The sequence below is a fragment of the Ovis aries genome, chromosome 3 (assembly GCF_016772045.2).
Source record: "Ovis aries strain OAR_USU_Benz2616 breed Rambouillet chromosome 3, ARS-UI_Ramb_v3.0, whole genome shotgun sequence".
NCBI lineage: Eukaryota > Metazoa > Chordata > Mammalia > Artiodactyla > Bovidae > Ovis > Ovis aries.
The window spans coordinates 104,490,570-104,510,508 of NC_056056.1; the positions used below are offsets into that span (position 1 = coordinate 104,490,570).

At 45.3% G+C, this 19,939-nt stretch overlaps 1 protein-coding gene across 3 annotated transcripts; it reads right to left on the reverse strand.

Moving 5' to 3' along the window:
• Nucleotides 1–2,616: 2,616 nt before the first annotated feature.
• ZNF2 (zinc finger protein 2) lies at nt 2,617–12,674 on the reverse strand. 3 transcript variants are annotated; one of them, XM_004006173.6, is made up of 5 exons: nt 12,631–12,674; nt 7,695–7,763; nt 6,581–6,707; nt 4,961–5,074; nt 2,617–4,465 (listed from the first exon to the last, which is right to left on the reverse strand). In XM_004006173.6, exons 2-5 carry the CDS (start codon nt 7,722–7,724, stop codon nt 3,459–3,461), a joined length of 1,278 nt encoding a protein of 425 aa, XP_004006222.3. In that variant the 5' UTR covers nt 7,725–7,763; nt 12,631–12,674; the 3' UTR covers nt 2,617–3,458. The 3 variants fall into 3 exon arrangements, with proteins under 3 accessions (XP_004006222.3, XP_042102443.1, XP_042102441.1); XM_042246509.2 differs by having other exon boundaries at nt 11,081–12,674; XM_042246507.2 differs by having other exon boundaries at nt 4,961–5,077; nt 11,081–12,674.
• Between the last annotated feature and the right edge of the window lie 7,265 nt (nt 12,675–19,939).

Below are 19,939 nucleotides of genomic sequence, written 5' to 3' on the forward strand. Positions count from 1 at the left end.
CCTTAAGAAGCTCCAGTGCCATCAGAGGCCAGTAACTTTGACGTGAAAGTTGATATTAAGAGAGGTAAACAGGGAACCAGTGAATCACCATGGAAGAGGGAAAAACTGGAAAGGATCACCTCAGCTCAACATGGGCCACTTCAACTACTTTCTGCTTTTTTACCATAGAAGTCCCGCCTCAGTAGCAGAGACCACTTAGGAATTTAACATCCACAGCTGTTTTTCTCTTCGACTTCTTGAGGAATCACGATTCTGGCTTTATCAACATGTTACCTAGTGACTGGCGCCTGGTAACCTTGTTCTCCAGCTCCTCCTCACCTCTGGTTATTCATATGAGTTGTGGGGGTTAATGTATTCTTAGTAGCACAGGCCTGGGGATGAGTGAGGGAGTGAGTGCTGCAGAGCTCAGAAGCTGGCCAACCTGGCCATCCTGGCATCCCAGATAAATTTCTGGGATTAGTAGTCCCACCAGTTATCTGCCCCAGGCTTTGCTGCCCACGTTTGCTCTACCATATTCACTTTATCTCAGAGTTCATCCTTTTCTTAAGAGTTGATTCCTGGAGTGCTTCTGGTAATCTGTATGGTAAGTTTTCAATTCTCTCTTAAAACTTAGGGCTTATTTAAGCACCAGAGAAATTATTTCATTTCTTCAAAACCACTTTTAAAATCTTAGGCTAAAACCCTACAAACACTACCAAGTCTTTTGCCTTATATGCTCAGAATGCCAATTTCTGATTCCAAGATTTGATCTTATTAGTGGCCATCCGGTGAAGCTAAAACCTCAAAATGAAAAGTCTCCATTACTCCATGTCCTACTGGGAGGTATCAGTTAAGAGGTAAATGGCCCTTTCCTCAGAATTGTTGGCAGGAGATGGAAAGGTACTTTACCTTTTAAAAATGCTCTGCACATCTCCCAAGTTTTAAAAGGTAACAAAAGGAGAACTGCTGAATTTATGTTCCCACTCTGTTTCAATTATCACTTTACCCAAATGTCGATTAGAATTCTGAATTCATTCTTGTCTAATCTTGCTGACAATGGCAGAGCATCTTAGGGAAAACTGGACCTTCAGCTTACTTTTAACAAGGCAATAAAGATTCAGAACTCTCAGAGAACAGTCATCAGCCAAAAGTTTGGCAGTAGTTCCTTTTATTTTCTACTTGACATTATTAAATAATAGCACATATTATCCACTCCAACAGATTCTGCACTCTGGTTTTAACTCAAGTTGCTTTGAAAGTCTGCATGTGAAAAGTCTTCCCTGCTGCTCATCTGCTTTAAGACAGGTAGACCAGTAGGGTTGAGTAGATTAGGGAAGGGTCTGTTTGGCAATCCAGTTTCTTGAACTAGATTTCAACTCCCAGGGAGAAATGGATCTTGGTCCATTAGGGTTCATGCAGGGTAGCTACATTCCAGTCTTTCAGAATCAGATCTTCTGGGCTTCACCTTAAGTAAACAAAGGGAATGCAGATGCCTGGAGTCAAAGTTGCCTGGTGCCTCCCCTTCAAGAAAATAAAAATATAGGGCAGGGCCTAGGAAATAGAGCTTCCCTGGTGGCTCAGTGGTAAAGACTCCCCCTGCAGTGCAGGAGACATGGGTTCTATATCTGGGTTGGGAAGATCCCCTGGAGAAGGAAATGGCAACCTGTTGCAGTATTCTTGCCTGGGAAATCCCATGGACAGAGGAGCCTGGCGGGCTACAGTCCATGGGGTCAAAAGAGTCAGACATGACTTAGTGACTAAACAACAGGGAACAGAAGGATCTGGGGAGTCAGGGCTTCAAGTTGAGTAATGCAGGGTCATGTCAGGGCAGACTTTAAATATTCAGAGACACCTTCATTAAACAGGGAGCTATTTTAGGTCTTGAATAAGGCAATGGTGGGCAGGAAGGGGGTCACTTGGAAAGGCTGACCTAACAGTGATATGGAAAGATGTAACTTGGGACAGGGGCTGTCAATATTAACCAATTATTGAGGTGCCTGTTGACCTTCTAGCCTTTTGGTGCTGGGTTCTGATTGATGAGATATAAGTGATGGCCTTTAAAAATATCCCAGAATATCCCCCATGATGACATTGGAGGCTACTGCTGCTAAGTCGCTTCAGTCGTGTCTGACTCTGCAACCCCATAGATGGCGGCCTACCAGGCTCCCCGCTCCCTGGGATTCTCCAGGCAAGAACATTGGAGTGGGTTGCCATTGCCTTCTCCAATGCGTGAAAGTGAAGTTGCTCAGTTGTGTCTGACTCTTCGCGACCCCATGGACTGCAGCCTACCAGGCTCCTCCGCCCATGGGATTTTCCAGGCAAGAGTACTGGAGTGGGGTGCCATTGCCTTTTCTGGACATTGGAGGCAACATATTCTAAATGATGAAGGTGAGGAAGAAAGACTGACTCACATCTGATTTTATGTGAGAAATGAATCTTGGTTTATTTGGGGTTTGCCTATTATTGGGCCATAGCTTGATATCCCCCTCCTCAATAAACAGGAGGAAAGAATTCAGACCAGGGAGTGACTACTACAGTAATAGAAGCCCAAGATGACAAAAGTACAGGTGAGACTGAAATTCAGAGAAAGGCTGTGACTCTAAGAGGTGTTTTAAATAGAATTTGGTAGTCAAAAAGTTATTAATTCAGATAAATATTTATTGAGCACCTATTATTTGCAAGGCACTGTGTGAGATACAAAGACATATAAGTCATGTCTCTGCTTACAATCTAGTTGAGATAATACACATACATAAATAATAAAGCAAACCCTATAGCCTTATGGTAGAGATTTTGAAGGAAGACCTGTATTCAAGACCTGACTTTCCTTGTACTAGCTGTTACATTGGACAAGTTACTCTTTAAATGTCAGTTTGTTCATCTGTAAATTGTGGGGAGTAACAGTACCTACTTCAAAGGGTTGTTGAAAGGACCAAATAATTTACTTCTTGCAAAACTCTCAGCTGAGTGCTTAATCCATAATAAGCGCTCAGTAAGTGCTAGCTACTAGCAGTAGTATTAAGAGATCTAGATGATGGGACACAACAGGACAAGGTCAGTGCCCAAAATCCTCTGAGGGACTAACGGCTATAAAAAAAGAACTTCTGGAAACAGTGCTGCTCTGACATAAAGGGTGCCTTTCCTGTCCAGCTGTGGCCTCCAGTTATATAAAGTGCAGAGATGCCTGGGGCTTTGGACAAGAGGTTTGTCTAAGGACTGCCTCCTAACCTTTGTCCCTAGTGTCTGACAAATGTCTTCAGAATGCTGACTCTTTAAAGTCACATCCTAATTTCTGGCATCCCACATCACCTCTGTAACACAGTGGATGGACAGTGTTTCTTCAAACACTGTGGCTGCAGAGAGGCAGAAAATGGAGAGGGGTAGCCAGCACAGGTGTGACGACCAGGTGATGGATTTAAGAGGGGGAAGACCTATCTTGAGTTTTCGTGGAGATCCTTGGACTAAAGCTTTCACCCCACTCAGTCTATTCCCTGTTTGGCATAACGCCGTTGATGCTGAATAACTGATGATTTAGAACTGAAGACTTTCCCACACACGCTGCATTCAAACGGCTTCTCTCCTGTGTGAACTCTCTGGTGTCGGGTGAGCCGGCACCTCTGGCTAAAGGCTTTCCCACATTCGCTGCATTCGTATGGCTTGTCTCCAGTGTGAATCTTCTGGTGCTGAGTCAGGGAGGAGCGGTCAAAGAAAGCCTTCCCACACTCGCTGCACTGGTAGCGAGGCTCTCCAGCATGGGCTTTCTGATGTCTATTCAGTGATGAGACCCCATAGAAGGCTTTCCCACACTCATTACATTCATACGGCTTCCGGCCTGTGTGGATTAGCTGGTGTCGCGTAAGAATACTTTTCTGGCTAAAGGCTTTCCCGCACTGGTTACATTCATAAGGACTTTCTCCAGTATGGATTCTCTGGTGGCGGGTAAGGGATGAGCGGTCAAAGAAGGCTTTTCCACACTCGCTGCATTTGAAGGGCTTCTCTCCAGTATGAATTCGCTGATGTACAGTCAGGGACGAACGGTCGAAAAAAGCTTTCCCACAGGCACTGCACTCATAGGGGCTCTCTCCTGTGTGTGACATCAGGTGTCTACTGAGACTGCTCCTGTGGCTGAAGGCTTTCCCACACTCGGGACAGTCATAGGGCTTCTCACCAGTGTGAGTCCTCTGATGGCGGATGAGGGAGGAGTGGTCAAAAAAGGTCTTCCCACAGTTGCTGCATTCCTGGTCTCTCTCTTTAGTGAGAAATTTCTTGGGAGGGGCTGCCCTGTGCTGCAAGCTTTCTTCCAGAGAAGGGGGTTTCTTGCAGGCCTCAACTGTAGGGCTTTCCTTCTCTGTTCCCAACCTGCCATCCAGTACATAAACTTCAAATTTAGGAGATGGAGGACCTTTTCTTCCAAGCTTTTCCTTCAATGATCCTTCTGATTTTCCTTCTTCTGAAGCACCTTGAATCTCAGGCTTAGTCTCCCAATCTGGAATGGATAGAAAATACAGATGCATGTTTCTTTCCTGGGTTAGGAAATGTTAGCACAGAAAGGAGGGATACTGTGATAAATTTGAAAAGTAATGACAGTCACTTTGCTTGCTTCCACAAATAATATTGCACTCTAGGGAGAAACCAAGACCTGGGACTGAAACAAGGAATAGAACTGGTAGTGGAAAATCTCAAAAAAGAGGAGAATTTCCATCAGAAAGAGCCAGATTAATTAGGAGTGTCAGCTAAGTGGAGGGGTTTGAATGGACAACATGACAAGTCTGAAAAAGTAAACATTTGGTGAATGAAGGTGAACAATACTTCAAGGTATAGATGGGGAAAAAAGAAAACTTGTGGGTGACAGAGAATAAAAAATATACGAGAAGACTTGAATTTGAGGAAAAATATGATACTCAATACTCCCTCCCACATGCACCCAAATACCAAACACAAAGCAAAACAAAACTCTCTTGCCCAGTTCATACTCGATTACCTAGAGAGACATTCTCTGCACCTTCTTTTCCCTCAAATTCATGAAACTCCACTAGCCAAGGCTCGTCCCCTCTCTTCAGCTGAAAAATCACATCAGGTCCGGGTATTGGAAGTCCTGCTTGTGGAGAAAGAAACAAACCAGGTGGTCATATGTGATGAAAATACACAACGATTCCAAAGCAAATTCCAGCCTCTTAAGTATTTCAGAGAGAAAATGCAAAAGGCAGGAAGTGCACATGAGGTATGCAGAAGTGCAGGAACCTCTGAATGGAGGTCAAGACTAAGGTTCTAAAAGGGAACAAGTGGCATCTAGTCAGAGTGGATAGACTCTATTTGAATTAATATGTTTATTCTTCCCCCATGAAGTGACTGGGATGCTTCTAGCTCTGGCACTGGTAGGATGGCAGAAGAGTCCTTACCTCAGGGAAGATGAGAATGAAAAAAGATTACCTTGAATAAGAATGTGTAATGTAGGTGCCCATTTTTGCTTATTTATGCTTTAGTACAATTATTTTTGGACACAACTGAGCAACTAACATAAACATATTAAGTATGATTTTACTTAAGCAATTGGATTGTGTTCACTGTAGGAAAACTAGAGGCATAGACAATAAGAAAAAATCACCTTTTGTATTTTGTATTCATTTCTTTCTTTTGTTTTGCTGTGGACCATTTTTAGTCTTTATTGAACCTGCTACAGTACTGCTTCTGTTTTACGTTTCAGTGTTTTGGCTTGAGGCATGTGGGATCTTACCCCCCAGACCAGGGATCAAACCGGACTGGGGATTGAACTGGCACCCTCTGCTTTGGGAGGTGAAATCTTAACCCCTGGACCACCAGGGAAGTCCCCATTTCTTTCTTTCTATTCACTGTAATACAGAAAGATACCTATAGATATACTTTGTTAAAAACTGAATAATGACAATTATATCTCAATTTTGGGGGAAAAAAAACTACTGGAGAGCATTATTTGGAAAATAAGCCTACCCCATCTAAAATAATTTCTATTTGATTTATTTTGATATCTGCAAGTTGATAATTTCTAAATCCATCATGACTTATTGTATGTAATACACGCCAGACCCTTTTATATGTAAAAGATCATTTTAGGCAGAAGTCTCCCAATTAAAAAACAAAAGTTAAAACTGGAGGCCTTCCCTGGTGGCTCAGATGGTTTAAAAAAATTGGATAATGAAATAATGCTGAACTGTAAACTTGATTTTTTTCACATAATAATAAATTTAAACTATTATTTTAATTAGCACAGCTCTGCCTCACCATTAAAAAAATTTTTTTTTATTTGTGGCTGTGCTGGGTCTGTACTGCTGTGCAGGCTTTTCTCTAGTTGTGGTGAGCCCTCTGTGGTGCAGGGCTAGGCTGCTCAGTGAGGGGGGCCTGTGGTTGTCCAGTCTGCTTACAGCTCAACGACCCCTGGCAGGCTGGGGTTCAGGATTAAGAAAGCCACTGTCACTGTAAGTGCTAAGTCACATCCCTCTGCTCTTTCAGCTTGTCTCTCAGGGGCTCCCACTCAGGTGGGAGAAGAAGAGGTGTCAATATGTTAGCCTCTCAACTCCACATCAACTCCGTACAGGCTCTACTTCTGGTGGAAAGCTCTCCTTACCCAATGAGACGATGCTCTTGTAGTTCTCCAGCATCACCTCCTTGTAGAGGTCTCTCTGAGTAGGGACCAGACTCCTCCACTCTTCATCTGTGAAGACTATGGCCACATCCTCGAATGTCACTGGGTCCTGGAAACACAATCATGTTCTCCCTTATTCATAATCCTTCTCTTACATGGACCAGACTAAACTGTCATATATGACAACAGCTTGGAGGATGCTGGGGGAGTGGAAAGAAAATGGTTCTGACAAAGAACAGTTTTGAAGCATTTGGGGAAAGTGCCATAAAGCCCTGAGGCATGACTTTTTGGGCATAACCCCACACTACCTTTCTAGCTGAGCCTCAGAGTATCAGGGGCTCTTTTATCAGACTTACAGAAAACTTGGAAGAATAGAACAAAGACCCTTCTCCCAGCATCCCCAAATGTTAACATTTTCCACATTGGTTTTATCTTTGTCTCAGAATATACACATTTGCCTATCTTTTCTCCAAACTTCTTTAAAGTAACTTGTAAACATGATGCCTTTTTACTCATTAATGTTTCAGTGTATATTTTGTAAAAACAAGGATATTCTCTTGTATAATGTCTGCAGAGGTTCTAAGCAGAGCTCAGAATTAAAAACTCTCTGCCCTGGGGCAGAAAGGGGGTAAGCTGTGTGTCCCTACCTGCACAAAAACTCTCTTAGGACTATTTCAACCTCACTGGGGTGCTTTATAGTATGTGTCACATTCTCTGCCTAACCCAACACTCCCTGGAATATGGGGGCCTACTTTCAGTCCATTTGTGGATGTACTAAAGGGAAATCAGAACTAGAAACTGCCTGCTGCTCCACAGACCTTCTCATCAGACCCCTACCATCAGTTTTAAGGCAAAATCAGAGTGAAGGCAATGGAGGCTGTGTCCCTGGTGACAGGCTAGCAGGCACATATTCAAGGCGAGAAGGGGTCACTGAAAGATACCAACACAAGTCAAATGGGAAGGAGACATTCCTTATGGAGTCCTTTCTCCACCTGGTTGGGTTTGAGCAAAGAAGCCACGAAGCCCCAAGACGGAAAGAAAAGTGGTTACATTCTGGAGCCTAACAGTATTTCAGAAACACAAGAGTCTGCCTCACCTGGCATCTCGTTGGAGACACAGCAGCCATTCCCTCCAGTGTGCTCTCCTTGCAGAGAAGAGCTGAGTCCTAATGAGGTAGAGAGGTGGGTTGAGAAGCAGGATGTGAGAAAGACCAGTCTCGTTTAGTAGTTTTGTGACCCATGAAGCAAGAAATCTCCACTCACCAGTGAGTTATGTACCCACCCTCATCCTCAACACCCTACACAAAGGGAAAGCAAAGAAAAGCAAGGCCAAGAGCAAGCCCACCCCATCCCAGAAATGGAGTGCAAGGCTGTGCAGAAAACAGTGTGGTGCTTGGTTTTACCACGATCTTAGAGGTAAAGTTCTATTCCTGGCAGTTGAGAATATATTAAGGCTCATATTGTCTTTATAAATTCACATTAAATATTGTTCATCATGGGGCTTCCCAGGTGGTGCTGAAGGAGGAGGAAATGGCACCCCACTCTAGTATTCTTTCCTAGAGAATCCCATGGACAGAGGAGCCTGGCCGGCTATAGTCCATGAGGTTGCAAAGAGTCAGACAAAAAGTGTAAGAAGTTTTATGAATGGCTATATGGGCAAGTCCAGTCAAGGAAACACCTACAGCCTCTTCAAAAGAAAAGTACCCCATTCACAGCAACACCCGGTGCTAATGGAGCAACACTGGGGCAGCCACAGCTTGTTCCACATGACCCTGAGTCTCAATCCTGGGGCCATGTTGATTAGGCCACAGGTGGGCAGTCCAGAGGCTGACCCGTGGACTGATTTGTGGTCTGGCTTCAAAAGATTACATCCATCCTCAGGATCGTGAACTAAGAAATGCCAGGACCACAAGTTAGATGGGCGAATGCATAACAAGGATCAATGAACACACTGCCTTAACTGCAGGACAGTACTCAGCAAGCCTCAGATATACCTTTCCCTCTTCCTTCTCAGGACCACACAATCCCCATGCCCCACTCAGGAATCCCCCAAATGCTTGATTTGACTATGTCTTAATTAGACTCTTTATGTGAGAAACTGAGATATACTCAGTTAACTCAAGTAAAGTTTAATGACTAAGATTCACACAAAGCCTAAGAGGCTTTCACAAAATAAAAGGAACCTAGTTCCACCAGTGGGCAATGAGCTGAAAGTATATCATGAGGGACAGAAGTAGCCATGAGGGTCAGAGGAACCAAAGGTACCAGGAGGCAGAATCCATGAGTATGTGGGGGGCACGGGGTAGAGAACAGGCTGTAATAGACTAACACAGGCAAGTATGTTGGTGGTGAAGCATTGAAAGCAAAGCCCCAAGAATCCCTGGCCCCTGAAACCCTACTTCACCCCAGCATCAGCCTGGACCCCAATTTGCATGTAGACTAGCTGTATTTATTCTTAGAATTCCATAAGGCTCTGACCCCACCAGAAGGGCTTCCCTGGTGGCTCAGTTGGTAAAGAATCCGCCTGCAATGTGGGAGACCTGGGTTCGATCCCTGGGTTGGGAAGATCCCTTGGAGAAGGGAAAGCCTACCCACTCCAGTATTCTGGCCTGGAGAATTTGTAATTTCTATCAGGGGCCTTAAAACACATACTTTTGACTCAGCAACTTCTTTGGAGTTTTTCCTAAAGAAAAACATACACAAAGCTTTTTATTAACTATCATTAACGCTAACCTTTACTGAGTGCCATTTGAGGCAACCTCCTAAGCACTCTATATGTCATCTCATTTAATCTACAGAAGAGCAAAAAAAAAAATTACTTATTTTTGGCTGCGCTGGGTCTTGGTTGCAGTGCACAAGCTTTCTCTAGCTGTGGCAAGTGGGGGCTACTCTTATTGGGGAGTATGGGCTCTAGAGCTTGGGCTCAGTAGTTGTACACAGGCTTAGCTGCCCCATGGCATGTGAAATCTTCCTGAAGCAAGGATTGAACTGGTGTCCCCTGCATTGCAAGGTGGATTCTTAACCAGTGGACCACCGGGGAAGTCCTAGGAGAGCAAAAACTTATCTTAAGTTTCTAAAATACAGGATTTGATGCCATTGTGTGTATGGTCCAGTTCATACACACAATGGAATATAACTGATATTATCATGTTAATATAGTAATGGTATCATATTAAAATATTATTTTATGATATATTAGTAATAACTAGCATTTACTGAACTTTTGCTACTTACCAGGCACTATGCTAAGTACTCTTCACAAGAACAGTTGAATTCCATGTTCGTAAATTAGTAAGGTAGGTACTGTTTTACAAATTAGGAAATTTAGGCTTTGTAAGAGGCTGAGGCAGAATTTGAACCCAGGAACAGCTAGCACTTTTAAATCTCTACAGTATAATGATTTATTTTCATGAAAAAGATAGCCATGTAAATAACAGACTGATAAACTGTTAAACTGATAAACTGAAAATCCCCAAACACATCCAAGTATGTAGGAAACCTTGATATATGACTGCAGTGGCAACACAAATCTGAAGTGGGGAAAAGATCACTAGGGTAAACTACAAACAACTTTCATGTTCATTGATAGAATAAATTGCAATTTTATATATGTGTGTTTTGAGTATTTACACATTGATTAAGATACATGGCAAACAGAAGATGAAAAAAGTAGAAGCAATGACAGATTTTCTTTTCTTGGGCTCCAAAATCACTCTAGGTGGTGACTGTAGCCATGAAATTAAAAGATGCATGCTCCTTGCAAGAAAAGCTATTTAAAACCTAGCTTTAGCTAGACAGCATATTTAAAAAGCAAAGATATCACTTTGCCGACAAAGTCTGCAAAGTCAAAGCTATGCTTTTTCCAGTAGTCATGTATGGGTGTGACAGCTGGACCATAAAGAAGGCTGTGTGTTGTGTGTTAGTCGCTCAGTTGTGCCCGACTCTTTGCGACCCCATGGACTGCAATCCACCAGCTTCCTCTGTCCATGAGATTTTCCAGGCAAGGATACTGGAGTGGGTTGCCATTTCCTTCTCCAGGGGATCATCCCAACCCAGGGATCGAACCCGGGTCTCCTGCACTGCAGGCAAATTCTTTACCGACTGAGAAGGCTGAGTGCTGGAGAATTGATGCTTTCAAATAGTGGTGCTGGAGAAGACTCTTGAGAGTCCTCTGGACTGCAGGAGATCAAATCTGTCAATCCTAAAGGAAATCAGTCCTGAATATTCATTGGAAGGACTGATGCTGAAGCTCCAATACCTTAGCCACCTGATTCAAAGAACTGTCTCACTGGAAAAAATTCTGATGCTGAGAAAGATTGAGGGCAGGAGGAGAAGGGAGGCGACAGAGGGTGAGATGGTTGGATGACATCACTGACTCAATGGACATGAGTTTGAGCGAACTTCAGGAGACAGTGAAGAACAGGAAAGCCTGGTGTGCTGCAGTCCATGGGGTCACAGAGTACTGGACAAACCCTGCACACACCTGAAACTGTACGCTTGAAAACTGCCAAGGCATTTATGAGCTCTGCTTCCAATAGTCCTCTTCTCTTTATTTCTCTGAAGCTTTTTGACTGTTTTGGCAAGTTTCTCATGCTGCCCAGCGCTCAGACTGTGTATAGTGTTCTTGCTGTCTCGCAGAAAGTCCACGCACACCTGGTACTTAATTTTCCACCTCTACAGAAATGCCTCTTGAATCTAGTCCCACTCTCTCTTCCAAACTCATCCTGCATTTCCAAATGACTAAGTATTTCGAGTTAGGCATTCTGTCAGCATCTTAAAACCATCTATCCCTATGCAGTTCCCCACATCAATCCCTTCCCCTGCCCTTACAGTTCTCCTTATTGTTTAGTCAGTAAGTTGAGTCTGATTCTTTGTGACCCCATGGATTATAGTCTGCCAGTCTCCTCTGTCCATGGGATTCTGCAGGCAAGAATACTGGAGTGGGTTGCCATTTCTTCCTCCAGGGGATTGTTCCAACCCAGGGATTGAACCTGCGTCTTCTGTGTTGGCAGGCAGATTCTTTACTGCTGAGCCACAAGGAAGCCCTTACACTTACAGCAGATGTTTTATTATTTTCCCAGGTGCCCCAAATTCAAACTCTCTCCTGGCTCTCTTAACTCCCAAAGTTACCAGGTCCTTCAGACTCTTCTTTTGCAATGTCATTTGTATCTTTCCCTACCACTGACACCATCATAATTCAGGCTCATGACAGCTTGATTCAGGACTATGACCACTACCAAGCATTCCTGACTGGCTCCCTACACTAGTCCCTTCCCCTCTCTAATTATGAATGTGACCTCTAGAATAAAAGCACCGAAATTAGCTTTATTCCTGTCAATCCCCGATCAGCCCCATAAAATCCATCCTGCTGACCATGTCTTGTCCTGATCCTCTATGCCCTGACCACAGTGTGCTTTTCCCCATCCTTGTCTCCCACTATTCCTCGACGCTTCACTCTTATAAAAAGCATTTCCTTCTCAAATCTGCCTATCACTTCGCTACTTCTTTCGTATTTTTTTTTTTTTTTCCCACAGCAAATCCTACCTCCGCCACGAAGGCCCCCTGATCACCCGTACAGAGGTCTAGGGAGGGGAGCTAAACGAGACAATCTGAGGCGCTTTTTGGAAAAGAGAGGAACTGGAGTGGGCGGAACCCTAGATTTAGTGTCGATTCCACCCACGTTTATTAAGCAATTGTTATGAGAAGAAGGTGCCGGAGGGGCGAAGGAAGCCTGCTAACTTCCAACCGCAGAGCCGGGATCTGACATACAGTGGGGGCACGCCGAGAGGCCACTGCTAACAGTGCCCACACGAGACACGCACACACTGGGATGCGGGTACAACTTTCCTAGTCCGCACTTGTCCGAGCAGGGACGTCGCCGCACGCACAACAAACACACACACGTTCTGCAGGCTGGCTCCGCCCGCTTCACCTCTTCTACTCCTACTGCACCTCCCCCAAGTTCTCAGTATCCCATTCTCTCTGCCGCTGCGCTCTCTCGGCGGCTCAATAGCACACACCCGCAGCTCTCACCTCCGGCACAGACTGCTCAGGACCCAGGAAGACGGAGCCTCTTCGGGTCGGGAAACCAGTGCGCCTGCGCAGAGAGTTCTGACGCCCGCGCTCCCAACCATAGTTCGGCCTTGGGGACTCCATTTCCCAGAAGTCTCAGCGGTGGGAGCGCTTTAATATGACGTTTAAAGATCTGCGCGAGCGTACGCTTCTGAGACGAGTTGGCGGCGCTGGACCGAATCCTACGTGCTAGTGCGGCAGCTTGGTCATGAAAAAGCAACCGGTCTTGGATGCTTGTGAGGCTTCTGTTCCCCCTGGAAGTACTGCTTATGTGTGATTTCACGTCCCTCTGGACCTCCGATGGGAGGGCCGTCCTAAGGAAATATGTCTCTCAGCCTTGGGACTCATCCCTACTGAGAAGGATTTCCGAAGGGCCTTGTTTCTGCTTCAGGTTATTTTTTAACTGTCGGTTATAAAGTTTGGGCAGGAGAGACGCAGACTTTGTGTCTGAGGATGGGGCTGCGCATGTGCACATTTTTCTGCTTAAGATAGAACTCAAGATATACGTGTATTTAATTGGGCAACAGTGCCGACTCCTACATTTTGAGCATAAAGGAGCCAGCCTTCCATGGTGCTACTGGAAGGACTCTCGTTGGAGACATCGTAGGGATTCTCAACCGTAGCTGCATGCCAGAATCACCTGAAGAGCTTTAACTTATTGATGCCTGGGCCTCCTTCTGAAGAGTGAGAGTTTGAAAAGATCTGCAAGTGATCCTCAGTTCAGTTCAGTCGCCCAGTCAAGTCCGACTCTTTGCGACCCCATGGACTGCAGCACACCAGGCTTCCCTGTCCATCATCAACTCCCAGAGTTTACTCAGACTCATGTCCATCCAGTCGGTGATGCCATCCAACCATCTCATCCTCTCTCATCCCCTTCTCCTCCTGCTTTCAATCTTTCCCAGCATCAGGGTCTTTTCCAATGAGTCAGTTCTTTGCATCAGATGGCCAAAGTTGGAAGTTCAGTTTCAGCATCAGTCCTTCCTGAATGAATATTCAGGACTGATTTCCTTTAAGATTGACTGGTTGGATTTCCTTGCTGTCCAAGGTACTCTCAAGAGTCTTCTCCACACCGCAGTTCAAAAGGATCAATTCTTCAGCGCTCAGTTTTCTTTATAGTCCAACTGTCACATCCATACACGATTACTAGAAAAACCATAGCTTTAACTAGACAGACCTTTGTTGGTAAAGGAATGTCTCTGCTTGTTAATATGCTGCCTAGGTTGGTCATAACTTTTCTTCCAAGGAGTAAGCGTCTTTTAATTTCATGGCTGCAGTCACCATCTGCAGTGATTTTGGAGCCCCCCCCCCAAATAGAGTCTTTTAGTGTTTCCTTTGTTTCCCCATCTATTTGCCATGAAGTGATGGGACCAGATGCCATGATCTTAGTTTTCTGAATGTTAATTTTTAAGCCAACTTTTTCACTCTCCTCTTTCACTTTCACCAAGAGACTCTTTAGTTCTTTGTTTTCTGCCATAAGGGTGGTATCATCTGCATATCTGAGGTTATTGATATTTTCTCCTGGCAATCTTGATTCCAGCTTGTGCTTCATCCAGCTCAGCGTTTATCATGATCTAATCTGTGTATAAGTTAAATAAGCAGGGTGACAATATACAGCCTTGATGTACTCCTTTCCCAATTTGGAACCAGTCTGTTGTTCCATGTTCAGTTCTAACTGTTGCTTCTTGACCTGCATACAAATTTCTCTGTATGCAAGTGATCCTAATGTGCAGCTAAAGCTAAGACCACTGATCTATAGCTCCAGGGAAGACTTGAATTATACCCCCCCAAAAATGTGATAAAGTCTACAGTCAGGAACAAGTCTACACTTAAACTAAAAAAAACCCTAAACTGCCTACAATAGTCAAGGCATTGGTACAAATAAAACACAGTTACTGCCCCCAAAGGAACTCATGGTTCAATGGACAAATCAGAATTTGGAATTATTACAACACAAAGCAGTGTGTGCTACAATTATGTCATGTCCAAGACACTATGGGAGTAGAATGGAAGAAGCAATAAATTATGGCTGAGAAAGTTGGGAAAAGCCTTCCTCTAACTGTTACACTTGATGATTAATTACCTTAACATTAGTTCAGTTCAGTTCAGTTGCTCAGTCGTGTCCAACTCTTTGCGACCCCATGAATCACAGCACGCCAGGCCTCCCTGTTCATCACCGACTCCCGGAGTCCACCCAAACCCATGTCCATTGAGTCGGTGATGCCATCCAACCATCTCATCCTCTCTAGTTCCCTTCTCCTCCTGCCCTCAATCATTCCCAGCATCATGGTCTTTTCAAATGAGTCAGCCCTTCGCATCAGGTGCCAGAGTATTGGAGTTTCAGCTTCAACATCAGTCCTTCCAATGAACACCCAGGACTGATCTCCTTTAGGGTGGACTGGTTGGATCTCCTTGCAGTCCAAGGGACTCTCAAGAGTCTTCTCCAACACCACAGTTTAAAAGCATCAATTCTTTGGTGCTGAGCTTTCTTTACAGTCCAACTCCCACATCCATAGATGACCACTGGAAAAACCATAGCCTTGACTAGACAGACCTTTTTTGACAAAGAAATGTCTCTGCTTTTGAATATGCTATCTAAATTGGTCATATCTTTCCTTCCAAGGAGTAAGCGTCTTTTAATTTCATGGCTGCAGTCACCATCTGCAGTGATTTTGGAGCCCAGAAAAACAAAGTCAGCCACTGTTTCCACTGTTTCCCCATCTATTTGCCATGAAGTGATGGGACCAGATGCCATGATCTTAGTTTTCTGAATGTCGAGCTTTAAGCGAACATTTTCACTCTCTTCTTTCACTTTCATGGGGGGGGGTGGGGGGTGGAGGTGAAAAGGAGTTAGGGGCAGAGTGAAACCTCTGTCCAGGTAGCTGGTGCGCACTTGCCCGGTCTGCAATTTGCCAGAGCAGAGCGCCCAAGGTTCCCAAGCTGCCAGTGCGCAGGCGCCGCTCGTTCGACCTCCCCCCGCAGACCCGCCCCCGACGCTTGTTCTGGGGACCCCGGCGTGGTGGCTTTCCTCTCGCGCAGGCTCAGGACGGGTCTCGGGAGGCGGGGCTGGAATCCGGGTGTTGCTTGGATCTTTGTGGATTCAGCTACTCCTGGTGCGCAGGCCAGCCATGGGCATTGCGCCCTGAGCCAGTGACAGTGCGAAGTGTTCCTTCGTCTGCCCGCCCGCGAGGGGCTGAGAAGGCCTGGAACTGGGCGCAGAGTTGCAGGGCCCATCGGTTCCCTGTGAGCTCTCCAGAAGCAATTCTGGAGGAGCGCGGGCACCGAGATCTAGGGTATGGCTGTGGCCATTTCCTAGTGGTCTCGGTGGGAGCTGGGTCCCAGAGTCCAGTCTCCAGAAGGAAGGCGGCGGCCGGGCTTCTGAGGCGTCTGGGAGTCCGAGAGGGGAAAGAGCATCTCCCCCCGCAGCCACAGCCGCAGCCGCACTGCGCTCAGCTGGGACGCCAGTCTGGGTTTGACGGCCCAGCTCTGGGTCCTGCGGGTCGGCTGGGCGTCCCTGCGCGAAGTGGGGATGCCCGGTGTCATCTGGCTCGCTCCCCGCTCTCTGAGCCCCGGGAGTATCGCAGGGCCGCCGCAGAATGACAGAGATTTGGACCTAGTGAAAGGACTAGCCCCAGCTATGGACTCCAGAGTTTCAGGTTTGGCTCTCGAGGGTGCCGCGGGCCGGAACCCTCCTGGGGAGTCAGTCTGGGTCTAGGAGGAGAAGGAGGACCATAGGATGGGGGCAGGGAGCCCCACTGGCGGGGCAGGGTCTGTCCTTGGGATTTCCCAGGCAAGAATATTGGAGTGCGTTGCCATTTCCTTCTCCGGACCCAGGGGCTGAACCCGAGTCTCCTGCATTGGCAGGCGGATTCTTTAGCACTGAGCCACCTGGGAAGCCCTGGCCTTATAATAAAGGGGCTCTTAAAATATGCTTCAGAGACCTAATGATGCTTTAGAACACTCAGGAAAGCGTCTCAGGAAGACCTGGCCTCTGCACTACTTTCCAAGGAGAGGTGTGACTTCCGCAAAGTCCCATATCTTTATGTGGTCTTGTCCTAGGCCTTATTTTGTCTTGTTAACCTGTCTTATACCCTCAGGTGACATTTAAAGTTCCTTGAACTACTTCTCCATGTTTATATTTTCAAAAGGCCTAATATAGGACCTGCATACTGGAGGTCCAGTGACCACAAAGGAGTGGCCAAACTGGTCACCCTCCAGCTACCTACAGCTTGTTGTGGCCTATGGACAAGAGGGGGCCTCATGCAGCAGTGTGCACAGGCAGCCTGTAGCCTGTCCCTCAGCTCCCGTAGGTCCAGCCTTATCCCCAGAAACCATGGGGGCAACACACTGACTGGGGGAGTCAGGGAGCTGTAAATCTCATGAGGGTTAGCCTTATTACCTTCCTTTTACCTTCCTAGTTCTCCCTTCTCAGGACCCTGCTCTTCCTCCAGAGAGATGCCTAGGAGAAAAGGGAACAGCCAGTTTATTCCTGAAAGCCAGACCGCAGGTGAGTTGGGGTTCTCTTTAAGTTTTTCTCAAATGCCTGAACTATGGAGAGTTTTGCCTCCTTTTCTCTGGAGCCAAAGGGAACTGGACCCAATTCCTGCTCTGCAGGAGGCAGAGCCCATCAAGGCTTTTGCTGGTCTCCTTGCCCCAGGGCCCTGTGCTGAGTGAGACTGGGCCCCTGTGCACCTGTTATCTTCCTGGATTAGTGTGGTGACACACTGAGGACCCTGGCCTTGGGATTGGGGAGGGGTCTTTTATGTGTCCTGGTTTTGCTGTCTGAGTATAGCTCCCAGTCCAGTGTTCTCCTTGGCTCTTGGCTCTGCCCTCCAGAAGTTTCTTCCTTTTGCAGTATCTCCCTTGGTTGCATATGAAGATGATACTAAACTTTTTTTGAGGGCTAAGCAGCTTTTTTATCCTGAGTAGTTTGATGGCCCAAGACTGTTTCAAGTCTTGCACCTTCAGTGTGACTCTCAAAAACTTGACCAGCTTTTTGTGCATTTGCTTCCATTAGCTCTGTATATCAACAGCTTTTCCCACAGTTGTTATTGAAATATGCCCCTCTCTTTAGACTTAATTGTGGAGCTTCTGGGGTTTCCTTGGCAAAACCTTAATTTTAGTCACTCTGAGCAATTCGGTCCCACTGAGAGGATTTACTGGGAGCCATAACTGAACTGAAACAAAAGGTCTGACAATCACACTCATGACTTAGTCCTTGCCATTAGGCTGGGTTTTAATCATCTTTTGTCATGCAAAAGCTATATCTATTTTGTCTTTGACCGGTTGGAAATGAGTATTCATTAAGTCTCCAACCTTGCAAGTCCTGGAATTTCTGGGACACTTTCTTCTTCTTTTAAAATATTAAAAAAATATATATATATATACATATATACATATATATATATATATTTGCTATGCCATGTGGCATGTGGGATCTTAGTTCCCCAACCAGGGATTGAACCCACTTCCCCTGAATTGGAAGCCCAGAGTCTCAACCACTGGGCGGCCAGGGAAGCCCCTCTGGACACTTTCTTTGCCTTACATTTTAATTTTGCAAATCAGCAAACTCTTAGACTAATTTTTGTGTGTGTGTCATACTTTGGCCACACGTAGCCAGTGACCCAGCTCATACCGCTGACGCTATGCCTCCCTCCTTGTCTCATCACATCACCTGCTCATGCTTGCACTGTTCCTCTTTCAAGTTATCGCATCAAGTTTTAGCACACAGTTCACCACCAAACTATATGGGTTGCCATCTTGCCAGTGTTTTCTACTGCCTGGCCCTGAAGCCACTATCATGTATTTTAGGCTTTTTTATTATGGCAGAACACCTGGAGTACCAGCTTTATAAATGAGTCCGTTGAGGCTAGTAATACTGTGATAACACAGCGAATCCTGAGACGCTTACACCAACAACGGTTTATTTCTTGTCCACGTTACATGCAAGCTATGGTTTTGCCCCACATCTTCACTCTGGGATCATCTGCCATTCTCAGAGCAGCAATTGTAGAAGCTGACTGGGAAAGCTTTTGCTCGTAAGTAGCTCATGCCACTTGCTTCACATTCCGAACGTGACAGTGAAGGACTTGAGTACTCCTGAGTCAGTGGGGTAGGAAAATCAATTCTGTAGGGAGGGCCAATGAACATTTTGCACAAATAGGACAATCTATCATTTGGGTCACTAAGGTAGTGAGTTCTCCACATTTGATTATTTTGGACTGCCTTTAATATAAAATTGTTAGTTTGGCTTATTCTGGGGAATCAGTATCTAAATGGGATTTGACTTTTAAACATTTTGAGGGGAAAGTAAAAGGAGTTTATACTACCTTCACTTATCTGCTTTTTAGTTCATAGTTTATAGCTTATTGTACAATGTAAGTCAATTGAGAGTATTTTCGTTATAGAGGCTGACAGGATAGTTCTGGCTGGGACCCACAGAATGGTTGTACCTTGTGAGGCCCTGAGATCTGGGGTTCTCATTCTCAACTTTGCACATTTAGAAACTGAAAAATGATTAGGCTTTTTGGGGAGATGATTTATAGTAATCAGACTCACAAAAGACTTACTAATTCATTGTAAGTCCATTTTACATACTTTCACTGAACTGTATGCTGGCAGCTGTTATGGGATAAGTTATCCTAAGCCCCAAATGATTTTATTTGGCCTTGGTAAGAATTATCGTAGAAATCCTAGGCCACAAGTTTCAAAAATACTTAATTAGAAGACTGTTGACACTATAATACACTCAGAATGCAGTTTGTTATTTTTATTTTAATCAGTTTGTTATTTTTATTGATTCTATTTAAATGTCACTAAATTGTGAGACATTCTGAAAATTGAGGAAATGGATTGTATCTATTTCTCTCACATAAGTGGAGTGTCCCTAAAGGTTTGATTCTCCTGAGGCCCTGATTATATTTCTAAGCAGTTGGGTGTTGAGATCTGTGGGCATTGCGTGGGATACTGAGTAGTAAGGATGACACAGTCCCTGGAGCAGCTTAAAATATTTTTCAGATGATAAAACCTGGCATTGTGATAGCCAGGAACTCTTGGCCTTTTTGTACACCCTAAGGTTCTATTCAGACACCCGTCTCCTCTCCTCTCAGGGCCATGAGTGTACTCTCTGAGGGTGCAGGATTGTCTTCTGTGTTTCAGGACCTGATGACATTTGAGGATGTGGCTGTGGAATTCACCTGGTGGGAGTGGGGGCAGTTGGACTCTACTCAGAAGGACCTGTACCGGGAGGTGATGCTGGAGAATTTCAAGAACC